This window comes from Necator americanus, chromosome III (genome assembly GCF_031761385.1).
Source record: "Necator americanus strain Aroian chromosome III, whole genome shotgun sequence".
NCBI classification, from domain to species: Eukaryota; Metazoa; Nematoda; class Chromadorea; order Rhabditida; family Ancylostomatidae; genus Necator; species Necator americanus.
In genome coordinates this window covers 16,652,152-16,665,947 of record NC_087373.1, presented here as the reverse complement: position 1 = coordinate 16,665,947, position 13,796 = coordinate 16,652,152, and the positions used below count along the sequence as shown (strand labels likewise).

Sequence of the window (13,796 nt, the reverse complement as noted above, 5' to 3'; positions counted from 1 at the left end):
CTTTAAGTACGCAAAGTTACCTGAGGATTGTCCACTCATAGACAGGGGCCTGTTTACAACCTTTGCGGTGATAACGCGCAACTTTTTTTTCCACAATTGTAAGAATTTGAAACATCAGTAGACTTTGAAACTACCAGCACGAACGAAGTATTACGCGTCCGACAATATGAGTTGCACTACCTAACAAATTGAGGATATGTGTATGAAAGCAGTGGGGCAGGCCTGTTGGTAACTTGCTTAGAAACAACGTTCGCTGATTCCACTTATTTTGGGAGGGGACTTTTTGTGCAAAGTTTTTGCAGTCTTGCGGAATGGTGGCCCTGAGTACCCTACCTGTCTAATATTCTAAGAGTTGTGTAGGGCCACATGTGGAGAGTGGACAATCTCGTAAATTCCTGCGAATGTTTTCTTTGAGGTTTTTTTTTGACGAAGGTAATTGTGACGTCTGTCTCATTTTTCATTTACAGATAAGGACAGTGGAATTGGTGACTTTCTTCGGTGAGCATACATGAGCTACTGATGCAATGTCTCTTCCGCCGTCATACCACGAAGGTGTCTATTGTTCACTTTCTTTGTTTCTCGTGTAACGTCGTACAATCTGCGCCGAATGTGTTTATCTGAGTGAGCGTGGCAAGGGTTAAGCAGTTTTTGTTAAGGTCAGCATACCACGAATCTGTCTTGATGAAGGAATCCGCGGGAAAAGCTGGAGATGGGGCTGTAGATTGCGGGATACGGGGCTCATCTCTCTTTAATCGACTTAAAAGACAGCATGGGAGCCGCTTTGGTTACTACAAGGCACGTTAAGACGCTTCCCTATGCACACGTTCCAGTCTCAGCAGAATATTTATTGGTTTCACTGGAACAGTCAGGCGAGTAGATGTCACTGATATTCCACCGATCGCGTTGCAATAGAATTCTTCATAAAAACGTTGTTTCCGGATCGTCTGTTTACAGTGATCCAGTGAGAAATGGGCGGACCACTCCCGTTTCCACAATTCCAAGCCACGTCAGATTCGTGATACGCTGCATTTAGATAAAGAAAGAACTTGTTATGCAGGGAGAGAGCAAATAATTCAGTGATTTTCGTGCTTGTGGCAACGCTGTTCATCGATTACACTCAGTTTTGCTCTAAATAGACATGCTTTCTCCGCTAGGTTTCGCTCCGCAATGCAGCGAATAACGGAACAAATACTACACAGTCAATTATGTCTGTAATACAACTTTTTTTAGCATGTGCAAATTTTAAGCATATTTGCAGTAATAGCAAGCCTAATACCAAATTTGCAGTAATAGCAAGCATAATACCAAATCTTTCCAAGCAAATTTGATTTTCTTTCATCTTTCATCTCTTCAATCCTTCAGCCTTTCCTCCCTTAACGATGAACTTCGAGAAAATTTCTTCATTAAGTTCGCCTATTTGCCCCCTATATGTAAGGTTCAATTACACTGGAGAAACATGTACTCATAGAGTCATTTCGTAGATCTATTAATTTCAATAGAGGACATACTTGTTTCTATCGTCATAGATCCCAACTTTCTTGTATGCAATATGTAATCGGATCTAATATAGGAACTTGGGAAGATGAGTTCTCACGTCAAACAGTGGGCACTTTAGGTTAAAAAAGTTTCATTGAGGTGTCCCGAAAACTGTAGAAAATATATAACTAAAAACGTAAAGGAAGGTGATTGATTGATTGATAATTGACTTATCCATCAATTAATTGCTGTAGATGTAGCTTTCGCTAGGAGACAAACGCTCGTTTGTTTCAAAGCATCACCTCACGAATCTGGGGTGGTGCGGTTTCAGGTGGGTTATGCTTACACGGAGTCGTAGATCCATTTCTTCCTAGTTGCGGGAAAAAAAAAAACGGCTCGAAAGATGCGGCTTCGAGCATTCGGACGGGCCCTGTTGTCTACGAAGAGTTGCATTATAGCACGCCAGCCTTGTGGACGCACAGCATCTTCCGGGCCATTTTTCTGCACGATTAGGAAAAAGGAGATGAACGGAATCACCCACTTCTCCACAATCTACGACCCCGTACAGGCATAACCTACCTGAAACCCGTACCACTCCAGATTCGTGGGGTGATGTCTTCAATTATGAAGCAAATAGCTTGAAATTTAAAAAGCAATTATGAAGTAAATCGATATTTGTGTTTGCTGGGACACCGTAATTGATTGGAGTGGGGCGGAGGGAATGAGTGTTACATGGAAAATTTGCAAGCGATGTCCTGCTTAAGCATTGTGGTCCCTTAAAGGTAGCATACCACGAATCTGACGTGGTATTGATTTCCCAGCTTCTATCAGGATCGTAGATTGCGGAAAATCAGGTGTTATCTCTCATCTCTCCATAGTCGCCGTAAAAAACGGCCCGGAAGGCCCGCGGTTTTTTTTACGACAGCTTGCAATGTAACGCACCACCCTTGCGCATGCGCCGCACCAGCGAGCAAGCCTTCGAGGATTAATAAGGTCTCCTCAGTAGCCTGTTCAAATTAAACTAATGAATAACCAGCTGAGGGGAAGGGAAAGTGTTCATATACGTTCTGACACACCCCGTAGGAACCAAAGCGATTCCTGTGCCGTTTCTTACGACAATCACGAAGAGATGAGCGGAACCACGTGTTCCTCCGCAATTTAAAACCTGGTATAGAAGTTTCATGGTATTCTGCCTTTAAACAGACAGATTGCGGCGAATACATTTGTATTGCCAAGAAGAATGATCTTTCCTGTTCCAAGATCAGCGTTGAAACATATGCGATGAAATCAGTGGGTGCAGTGGCATTGTAACGACGTACACCAGGCTTCCATGGTGTACTAGAATACTGGATGCAACTTGTGCAGAATGGAACATCAGTAAAATGGCAGATTTTGGTGGCAGATTTTCTAGTTTATTTGCTTACAGGAGTCTCATGTGACGGGTGTCTCAGTGGAAATTTTTCCGGAAATAGATACAAGTGCCTTCGCTGCTACGATTTCGACTTATGTCAAGCATGTTATCTGAGCAATCGGTTTCGACCAGAAGGAACAGACACATCCTTGATCCATTCAGAGGATCATCCTGTGCAGATGATAATGACTCAGAGAGATTTCGGCACGTTTTGCCATTTTTTTGCTTCCTAAAGTTTAATGTTTCCTTAGTTTTTCTCTGCAGTAAAAGTAAAAGGATGCGCTCATCCATTTTCTAAAATTCTGTCTAGATGCTGTTTATGAGGGTGATGGATCAAAAAACTACGATGCTTGTCGGATCGCATCGTTCACCTGCCCCTATTGCGGCTCAAATGGTTTCAGCCTTCGTAGTTTCGCCAGCCACATATTGAGCGTACACGCTGAACCACCCGTGCCACGTGTTAATGTGGTATCCATTTATTTTTTTACTGTTTTGTTTTGGGTACATTCTCTTCTTGAATCTCGTATAATCTTAGGAATTCAGAATGTGCATTTAAGAATATGTTTTCAGATTTGTCCAATGTGTATTGCTTGTCCAGAATTTGATGCAAACAGAGAAATCGATAACCTGAAGACTCATTGGACTGCATTTCATGCGTTAGTTTGCATTTTTTTTTTTCGGCTTAGACGCTACTTTTTAGAGACAGTTTTCCTTCCAAACTGAGAGTGAAGCAAACGATTTATCTGGTTTCTTTTGGATTTCTTACTAGCTTGTAGTTGTATTTGGTATGGCTTGGAGATTTTTTTAAACAGGCTGGTTTCGTCGCTTGAGCTAGCCTCAGTGTTAGATCCTATGAACTTTAGCTGAGTGATATATATCAAACTGCAATACACAGAAGATAACCAGGATTTGTTCTACCTGTAAAACACTACAAGCTGGTTGAAGCGGCGCGGAAGCCATCTTGTGTAAATAAATAAATAAGTAAATGTTTAGTATTGTCGGGCCAAAGCGACCTCAAGCCAGGTTCAGTTGCGCAATTACTAGCTTGTCTTGTACCCCTGTTGGCATGTCTCACTCAGTGTAGAGCGAAAAAATCCAGTACGATCGATGGGCAGTAGTTCTATGCGGGAGATAGCCTATATTCTGTGTCCTGTCTCACTGCTATTTGTGGATGGCCCAAATCGGTTCAAAAGGGATTGAGATACTTATGAATACTTCTAAGTTTTAACAGAAACCGAACATTCGAGCAAATATTTTCTTATGTGTAGAGTGTGAACACTTAGTGTAGAGTTTACACTATGTCAGTTTCGTTTGCAAAATCTGCTGCTTTGCTAAGCAGTTCTTACATCACGCGTTAAAAAAAATTAAGAAGGTAAAAATAGGATGGATTTCCACTCTTACTTCGAAAAGAAATTTACGAGCGGAAAAATGAGTTAGTCCGTTTTGATATTACTTCTCTCAAAATCATTGGATATGTTGCTATGACCACTACCTCCTTCATTTTCATCGCCTGTACAGAATGATTAAGCATTCGATGATATTCACCGCAGTAGTTGTTAGTAGTAATTTATAGTACAAAATAGTATATGATTATTAGAATCACTTAAAAAGGAGGTAGTTTCGTTTCGTCGCACTTGCGGTTCCTCTTCATTCTTACATTCTAAGCAATGTTCTTTGCAGTTGCAGTTTCGTGCATTAATTAGGATATACTTGCATAAACTTCTAATCTTTAGTAATTACTCGTACCCACTTTCATTGCAGGAACCTTGAAGCAGCGACATATCGTGCGGAACCTACTCGGACGAACGCTCGTCGTCCGATGCTAGCTAGACGGACTGCACGTCAGCCGGCAGGAATCGGTGCAAATCGTTCGTTCTGGGCGTGATAGAATCTTTCCAATGTTGTTCTTCGTCCTGATGTTCTTTTTTTTTGAGTGGGAGGTGGCAATGTACCTGCTCCAACAGTTGGAGCAGGATCTGGAGGCTCAGCAACAATTGGTTTACCGCCATGGAGTGCAGATATTGCCGATGTAGACGAGATGTTCAGGATGGTAAACCTCACCAGACACATACCAACATTGCCTCACATGCCGATTGCTGCTGAAATGCAACGTATCAGCAACCAGTTATTCCAAGTATATTTCATTTCATTTTTCAATTTCAATGCTTTGAAAGAATATTGTTAGTTGTTTTAGCTGGTACTAATATTTTCCCTTCAGCCTGTTTCGAACGGGGCAAATCTTTTACCCGCTCTAAACTCTTTACGGAATGTTGTAACGAGGAATAGCGAGTACGCGCAGCCACGAAGCTCTAGTTCTGTCAGACAAACTTCTGTGGCGACGGTACTTTTCCAATTCTGGGTCCTTATTTCGTGATTTTGTTTGGAATCCTCTTGTTACTTTATTTTAGCCTGCCCCGCAAGTTGTTCGCCCACTTCGTGTGATTCCTATCTATCCGCCCTCAGATTCCCAAGTATATTTGCTTTTTTTGCTTTTTGCATATTCGTGTTTCCGAATTCACCTAAAAATTATTAAGATGGGATCTCCCGATGAACTAGAGCCTTTTGAAGAGTTGACAGAGGACGACTCAAGTGATGCTGGAGCATTCGCAGATGATGTTGACGTAACACAGGATGATAACGATGACGAACACAGGTAGGTTCCTTGTTTGGGGGGAAAGAATTAAGTTTAATAGAAACCTTTTGTTTCGTTTCTTCGCAGTAGAGCATCTCAGGTGCAAAAATCGGCGTGTTAATCTGTTCAGTGACTTGTGTTCTGGACAGATGTGTTTTAGGAGATTCAATTCCTTTAGATCCAATGTGATCAACGCTGGGAAGGTGGGCGTCGTCAAAAGTGGTCCCGATTGTGACGACAACAATTCCGCTGCACATGGCGATTCAGATAGCGAATTCGAGTTCTCACCTTCTGCCTATGATGATAACGAGGTAAAGTTGTGGAACATTTATAAATCCTGTTTTCATGTTCGAATAAGCCTAGAACCGTGGGATATCGCACTTATTCTGCATCTAAAATAGTCCATCTAATACCTAAACATGACTACTTGGTTAAGGTAACTTTTTAATGTGAAACATCGAAATATATTGAGCTTGGTACACTTACTGACCGGTGAATAGGCGCCGGATCCTCTACGGCTTCGAGCATTCGACAGAGGATCGTACTGCCGTCTATATTGGAAAAATGTTAGATTAAAAGTAGAAGATCAATTCACTGCGTATCAATCCACATGGGATGCGCCAACGCGTTTTTACTGCTATTCGTAATCGTTGTGGTTTTGGAACGTGTGTTAGCCTATACAATGGCTTACGGGTGAAAACCGATGATCAAGTCACTGTTTTTATCCTCCTGGACAAGTCTGGTACCAATTTATCGACCCCGGAGGGATGAAATGCTTAGCTGGCACTAGGGCGGTTTCGAACCATCGACCGTATGGCTACAACGGACCTCTAACCGGCTGCACCATACCCGCCCCGACGTTAGATTACTGAAGGTTATATTCATTTCGAGTATTCTGGCTGTGTTTTCGACGTTCGATTTCCATGCTCTTTGGTGTTCAGATGTTGTTTCATCGGCCCGATTGCAACGCTATCACTGAATCATATAACACTGATCGAAATATCGCTGCAAAGTTTTACGGAGCAGGTTTATAGCTAGCAACAAGCAAATTCGCAGAGGTTATTATAATATTAAGCATCCTGATTTTGAAGTGTAAGCTTTATGAATGTAAGCATGTTAGTCGAAATTCACTTTGAACGGATACAGTACTGCTTTATATTATAGAATTACTGTCAACATAGTGAATACAATTCACAATAAGCGAAGAATCACATTTTGAAATGTGGTTGATTGCCTGTAGGTCATTAATTCGTTGTTAAACTTACACTATACATTATTGGGAAAGCAGCATGGCCATCCCTTCGTTTGCCTGAAGTGATGTGCCGAAACATTCAGAAGGATCATGAGATTGACGAGCTGCAAATTACCTTGTCAAAAGAATAGATGAAGCATTGATTTTAAAATGTTACCATTGTTCGTAACATACTTTATTCTGGGTGCTGAATGAGACGGTAACTTTACTTAATGTATTTATCAGATAGTGGTAACAGATAGTGAAATGACTTGTTTGGGATTTTGATTCTGAAGTGGGTACGTTTTCTCAGTAGATTTACTACTCTTGATTCACTGTCAATGACTTTAACGTGGACGAATCTACGAATAGTTAAACTTCAAACTGTAGACACTCATTGTGCGTGATTCTAGGAATTAAGTTTAATGAATAATGCGTAATCTTAATATATACACGAACCAACTTCTTGTTTATTTTAGACGGGTTTGGAAACAGAACATGCTGGACATAGCACCTCTTTCCCGCATACTGAGAAAAGTTCACTTCCATTTGACCAACCGCTTTCAAAAAGAGATATCTGGCGAGGTATACACATTCTATCTCCTAAACTGTTTTCGTCTAGCAGAGATAAAGTGCAGACTAGGTTGGTTTTTTTTCAGTCTGACTGAAATATGTGTTCAGCTCTTCGGTCGTCTCTTACGGTGGAGGAAATGGAGACATTTAATAACGTGTTGCGGCGAGAACCAAGCAGAGACTTAGATGAGAACGAGGACGCTCCTGCTGCGGGCATGACTGGAAGGGAACGCGAAAGAGTAAAAGTAGAGGACGGCCAGGAGTCGCAGAGCTGGCTAAGTGTTATCTACGATGTACCACCTCTATCAGCTTTCTCTATGGGCAGTTATTGGAACGATAAGCGTTTTCTGAGACAAAGGTTTGCAAAAAGTTCCTATGATTTTTTCTAGGTTAAACTAATTGTAATTGGGAGCGAAAAAGATGTTATAAAATAAAAAGTAGTAAGGGTTCCGACCCAGCAGCTTTTTGATTGGACACATCCTTAACCTTTATGAGTCGTAATGTTTTTGAATTATTGAAACTATATATAACATATCCGAAGAAAATACCTGTTGAAAATGAGGAGGGAGCAATTTGAAGATATTACTTTCTAGTGGACTATTGTTCTAAGGTGACCGAAGGAGATCCTAGGAAAGTATTTGGTAGGAAGTTGTGACCGCTTTGCACCTTTTAAGAAATCACATTTTCTATGAAAGCCTCATGAAATTGGAGTGAACTCGGCGTATCAACTAGAGAAAGTATGGGGAGATAATCACCTTCTCGTTACTTGCAAACTCTCTTCCCCCTTCTACAGTGGCGAAGAAGTTGGATGTACCGATCAGCTTCATCGTCATTGTTGTATATTTCGATGTCTGATGGACCTCTACTAGTGAGCTTCGAGTCTTCCTTTCTTTCTCGCGAGAAGATCTTTTCTTGAGATGTAGCCCGATTTCTTTTGGAATTTTGATTCAAAAAGAAAATCCGTCGCGCAAAATTGTTCTATTTATGCTGTCATTATGATGCGCTCCATTGGGTTATTCCCACGTTCAGCATAGAAAGAAGTTTTCTTAGAAGCGTGGGAATCCATTTACATTCTTGGTTGTACTGATAAACCAGGGAAGTCTGCGTGTTCTTTTCTTTGCTTACCATAGGTGGTATGGGATGTAAAAGTCATTAGGCAATCACAGCCACAGTAGCGTCGTAGTTATCAGTAATGAATATGTAAGAGGTATGATCCCCTTTTTATATTATTACAATAAGTTTTCATAAAGAGCTTCCACTTTCTTCGCTTCGCTTCTTTATGTTGGAGCGTAGTCCCAGAGGGTTTTTTAATCACTTCACTGATGCACATGCTCGATTTATTCCTCAGTTGTTTGAAAAGATCGATGTTCAATGCCACTCTCGCATTGACAAGGGTGCCAACCTCTTCATTTCCTTTAGTGTTGCATATTGCAAAGGCTAGTCATTCTTCAGTGTTGTGCGGACTTGATCTTTCTGGTTTGCATCCTCATTTCTTAAATCGAATTTTGGATTCAAGTGTGCGGGTGCGGTATCCACAGATCTCCATTATAGTTCGCCATTTCGGCAGCTTAGATGGTCACTCCTACTCTTTCTGACGCCGCCATGCCAACCGTCTGTCCTAAGTCATGAGACTCTTTTTTTTAAACATTGTATCGAACGAGGAAAGTAGTCCTCATAAAGACGGGCCGACCTCGCAGGTAGTTTGAATTCTCCTCCCACAGTGGGACAGGTGGAACCACCCGCACCGAATCTCCTGAGTGAATGCTTTTAATCAGACCTGTGTACAGTGTACAAACTGTGTTTGCGCGAACTCATAGTAACAGGCGTCTATGGATGTCCCTTCGCCAATTTAGAAAGCAAGAGTAAACAGTTTTGCACACAGAAGCACGTAATCTGTCTTTTGAAATAGCCTTTGTCTTAAACCAGAGAGGGTCACTTTTGATCCGTGTTCAACCTTTTGACCACAACCCCTTGGCGACGCGCGACGTAACCTCGCGGTTGAGCAGCTGGGAACCTGAAATGAGAGTTACTTCAAGATTAGAGCTATTCTCTTGAGTTATTGAATAACAACTTGTTTATTGAACTAAGTTTTCCTCGAAACTTCATAAGTCTCACGAATTTAACAAATTTCTTCGTTATCTTTCACAGGAAATTGCATCGCGAAATGAGTATGGCAAGTGGAACGGAGTCCGTGTTATGTAAAGCTGATATAGCACTTGCTTTCGTCCGCGATATTGGAGCCGTTCCTCCAAAAGGAAGAGAATTCTCGAGTCCAGGTAAGTTTTTATACTTCTGATGACTAAATGATTTATTACTATTAATAATCACAGACAGCGCTTGTTCTGCTCCAGTCTTTATTTCACTTTTTTCTCTCCGAATATTCCATTCTCTTATACTATGATGTTGGCGTCGTCAGATCTAGTCCGAGACATTGGTGGTTTAGTGACTTCTATGTGTGGTGTCTTCATCTGAGAACAGACCTGAGAAGGGAAATCAGATGAGCTGTCCAAAATCCTGTATGGTACTGCAAGCCATCTTGTAAAGCTTGGCGCAAATGCTGAAGTCCTATTGGGGTTACCTCACAAATTCGTTAAAATGAAATTTTATGTTGCCTTTTTTGTTTTCAAATATATAGAAAACATTTACTTCGCACCACTTCCTAGAAATTAAGCCTTAACTTGCTAAACTTCATATGAGAAAAACTTTGTCGTCTTGAAGCAGCTAGTGACATCCAGTGATTATGCAGCTCTTCTACCGTCCCCATGTTGCAAATCCGATGAAATTTGTCCATTCGGGAACTTGGCTGGGATATTCTTCCACACCTGACATGTACATTTTCTTGGCGCTCAAAAGTTAAGAATTTTCTTTTGGGACCCCTGGTGAAAGCACTTCGATTTTTTCTTGTGTTCCGTGCTCCCAAATTGTTGCAATAGTGCTTTTTGTTTAGATCATACTGTTTCTGCCATCGTGCATGCTTCATACTACACGCTCTCTGCGACCAGTGCAAACGAACATAGTGCATAATACAGTGCGTGACAAAGAGATAGCCTTACCCATGGGGCAGTCAAAAGTGAATGCTGCTGTAATCAGAAGGATCAGCTCGTGCGCCTGCGGATTCTCAGTCCCCAAAAGCTAGGCTTACACCTTTCGTTTGAAAATGATTTCGATTCTACAGCTTAGGAAGTTTTTTTTGTTTGAAATTGAATTATTTCTGGACGTAAGCGGTGACCAAAACTTCTTGAAGAGATGGGACCCTCGTTCATCTTTGCAGGTCTATTGCAAGGCTTCCTCAACCTCAGGTTTTACAGTACTGCTTCAAACCAACAACTTACGCAATTGCACAACAATTTTTGCACAAATTTCCGACAATCTTTAGATTTTGACTCAACGTTTTCGTAACCTTACAGTTGTTCAGCCCAGTTTCTTTCAAATATCTGATTTGGACTTTTAGAGACTATTAGTTCGTAAAGTTTGTTTCATTTTCATCGGACAAAGTAGTAATTGGAGGTTAGTTAGGAAGGAAGTATAAAACCAAGAAAGCACAAAAGCTTCTCACCGAGTAAGACATGAAATTAAAAGTGAGGCAATCATGTGAGCCCGCTAATACGTCATTTTCAAAGAAGACCCTTTCTAAATTATAAAGTAGAAATCGTTTTCAGATGAAACCCGTAATAATAGGGACAAAGAATCCATTGCTGCATGGATTGACCCTTTCTGACCAACCAAATCTTGGGCTTTTAAGCGTCTTGCGAATAAGGCAGTTTTTTTTTTGTCATGATACTTTATTGAGGTTTTATTTAGTCCTCCTCTGTTTTACAAGATGCCTGTACATTGCTTCGAAGATTATGGCAATTGGCACGTCTATGAATAGGAATGTCATTTGTGAAGAAGCTAGTCAATGTAGCATTTTCTTTCTTTTTTTTTGAATTGCAATGAAATGAAATTAAATGAAAGTACGATAATGAACGGTTAATAATGTTTTTTTAATTACTAGTTTGAGAATAAGCAACTATAAAAGTAATGCTGCTTATTTATTTATGGTTCCAGACAATTCTTTGCGGCTAACTTTGGCTCAGCTCGATATACCTAACATGGTCACTGGAGAAGACGGAAATAGTCCAAATAATGACTCCGGAGCTGCAGATCAAATGAAACAAGTGAGGTTTTTCCTTACTAGGAACATGTTTTCTTCGCGTATTCTACAGCAGTCCGCTACATCTGTTTACTACTGCTCAGTGACTCGATTGTTTACAGAACTCGAAATTTGTATATGTAGAAGTTGTAAGATCTATCCTGTGAAACTCTCTTCGATTTTTATATAGAGAAAGAGCTACTAGGCTGGGATGGTTGGCCCTGACGGTTTATAGTTTTTAGATGTGTAGAACCTAAGATTGGATTGTCACGCAAAAACATATTCTATTGGGTTGTTTGGAAAGTAATTGGGATTCTCAGGCGTTTCAAAATTTTTTTTTCTCATAATGAAAGAATATTAATCACTGATATTTTTCTATATTGTTCGATCATTTTTTGCCATCTTCCTGGTAATTTTATAATTCTTCTCTCTTAGAACTTCTGGTCTTTTTCGCCAAAAAAAAACTGGGCTACATAAGAGTTGATGTCCTTATCTTCGGTAAAGGTTTCCCCATTCAAGGAGTTCTGCACCCACCGAAATAAATGTTAGTCGTAGGGCGCAAGATCGGGACTATATGGTGAATGCAACATTAATTCCCATCCAAGCTCCAATAATTTTTGCCGAGTCGCCAAAGATGTATGCGGCCTAGCATTGTCTTGGCGGAACACTCGCTCGCTAATTCTGGCCTTTTTTAATGTGCTTCATCTAATTTCATCAGTTGTCGACAGTAGAGGTCCGAATTGACGTTGGAAGCACTTCAAAATATATCACACCTTTGTAGTCCCACCAAACTGATAGCATGACCTTCTTTTGATGGAGATCGTCGACATCCTTTAAGCAGATCCATCCGGTTTTGACCATTACGTGGTTTACGAGTAAAATTATTATGATCAGTCCATTTTTCGTCACCATTTACTTTTCGCTTCAAAAATGGGTCGTCTTCATTGCGTTTGAAGTGCAAATCGCAGATTATAACTAGCTGCGTTTAGTGAATTTCCTTGAATTCATGCGGCACCCAAACATCCAGCTTTTTTACTAGTCCAATTTTTTGAGATGCTCGTGAACAGTTCCATTAGATGCTTTGTTCTTCTCCGCAAGTTCTCGTACAGTTACATGACGGTTAGCTTCAATCAATGCCATAAAATGGTCATGATCAATGATCAGGACGTTGCCAATCTTGAAGTGAAAAATTGCCAGAACGAAATTTTGTGAAACAATTTTCACATGTGTTCTGTGATAAGGGATTAACACCACATGCTTTATATATATCGTGGAAAGCATCGGCAGCTCTTTTGCCACTACGGAAGAAAAAAAGCAAAATGTGCCGAAAATGCTCCTTCTGACACTCTATGTTTAAATTGATCCTGAAAATACAAATGGAAATGAAATTTGCGCATTTTTTTCAAAAGAAATACAGATGCATACTTCTAATATATACCAAATAAAAACAAATAATAGTGGCAAAAATCTTTCAGAACAAGCGTTTAAAAAATTTGAATGTTTTAAAAATCCCAATTACTTTCTGAACAACGCAATACTTATTAAACATTAGTATAATTCAAGTTAATTTAGTTTTTGCTTTATTTATCGCTGTTGATTCCCTGAAACTTGCCTAAAAGTGTTGAATTCTGAAGTGTGGCGCTGATCAAGTTCAGCTTGTTGCAACTATTTCAATCGATTTCTTCAAAAACTTACAGGATGCTCTTCTTGTTGCATCTCGACGACTTCAGTCAGAGTCTGAGATTGTAGGAACATCTGTAGGTGAACAATTGGGCATTGAGGTTCTACCAGAAACAATTGGAGCCGCTTCATCGCTACAGGCTGCAAATTCGTCACAAGTCAGGTTTGTGCGAAAATTCACTCAGTTTTTTTCCTGTCAAGTGTGTTCTTCTCGTTCTTTTCTATTTTCTCTGGATTCGTTTCAAAATTCGTTTTAGCGATGGTGAGTCTTCTGAAGACGACGACGCTTCGGAACAATCTGGCCGTCCCGACGAGGTCGAATTTCTAACAACTGATGCTGAACCGCGATCATAATGATTTGCTTTCATCCACTTTATTGAATGTGGATGCTTTAACTAGTATATAGTGATCATAACGAGGTTTTTTGGGGTATTTTCGCAATTCGGTTCGTTCTGTATGTAAGTAGCTGAGAAATTCTCTAGTCGTGTGAGGCTTCTTTTCTTTGAGCGCAAGTTGATCCTTCCACTTTGAGTGTTTGCCTGTCACGTCTACTTGTCTGGTGAACTGTCGCATTGCTCAAACTTGTAGTTTTGCATGTGCTTAATACCGTTTGTGTTTCTGACGGTGTTGTTTACTGTATGTATGTTAATTGTATGTTTGC

The 13,796-nt window shown here is 40.4% G+C and overlaps 1 protein-coding gene across 1 annotated transcript; it reads left to right on the top strand.

Annotated features, from left to right (window-relative positions):
* Window positions 1-524: 524 nt before the first annotated feature.
* On the top strand, window positions 525-13,489 carry RB195_009810 (uncharacterized protein; the record flags this gene model as incomplete). The annotated part of the gene is made up of 16 exons (XM_064190524.1): window positions 525-552; window positions 2,903-3,091; window positions 3,198-3,355; window positions 3,458-3,543; window positions 4,649-4,755; window positions 4,822-5,021; window positions 5,106-5,228; window positions 5,296-5,358; window positions 5,422-5,540; window positions 5,698-5,830; window positions 7,230-7,335; window positions 7,432-7,681; window positions 9,472-9,599; window positions 11,371-11,480; window positions 13,153-13,298; window positions 13,393-13,489. The coding sequence occupies 16 exons, from the start codon at window positions 525-527 to the stop codon at window positions 13,487-13,489; spliced, it is 2,043 nt and encodes a 680-aa protein (XP_064048107.1).
* Between the last annotated feature and the right edge of the window lie 307 nt (window positions 13,490-13,796).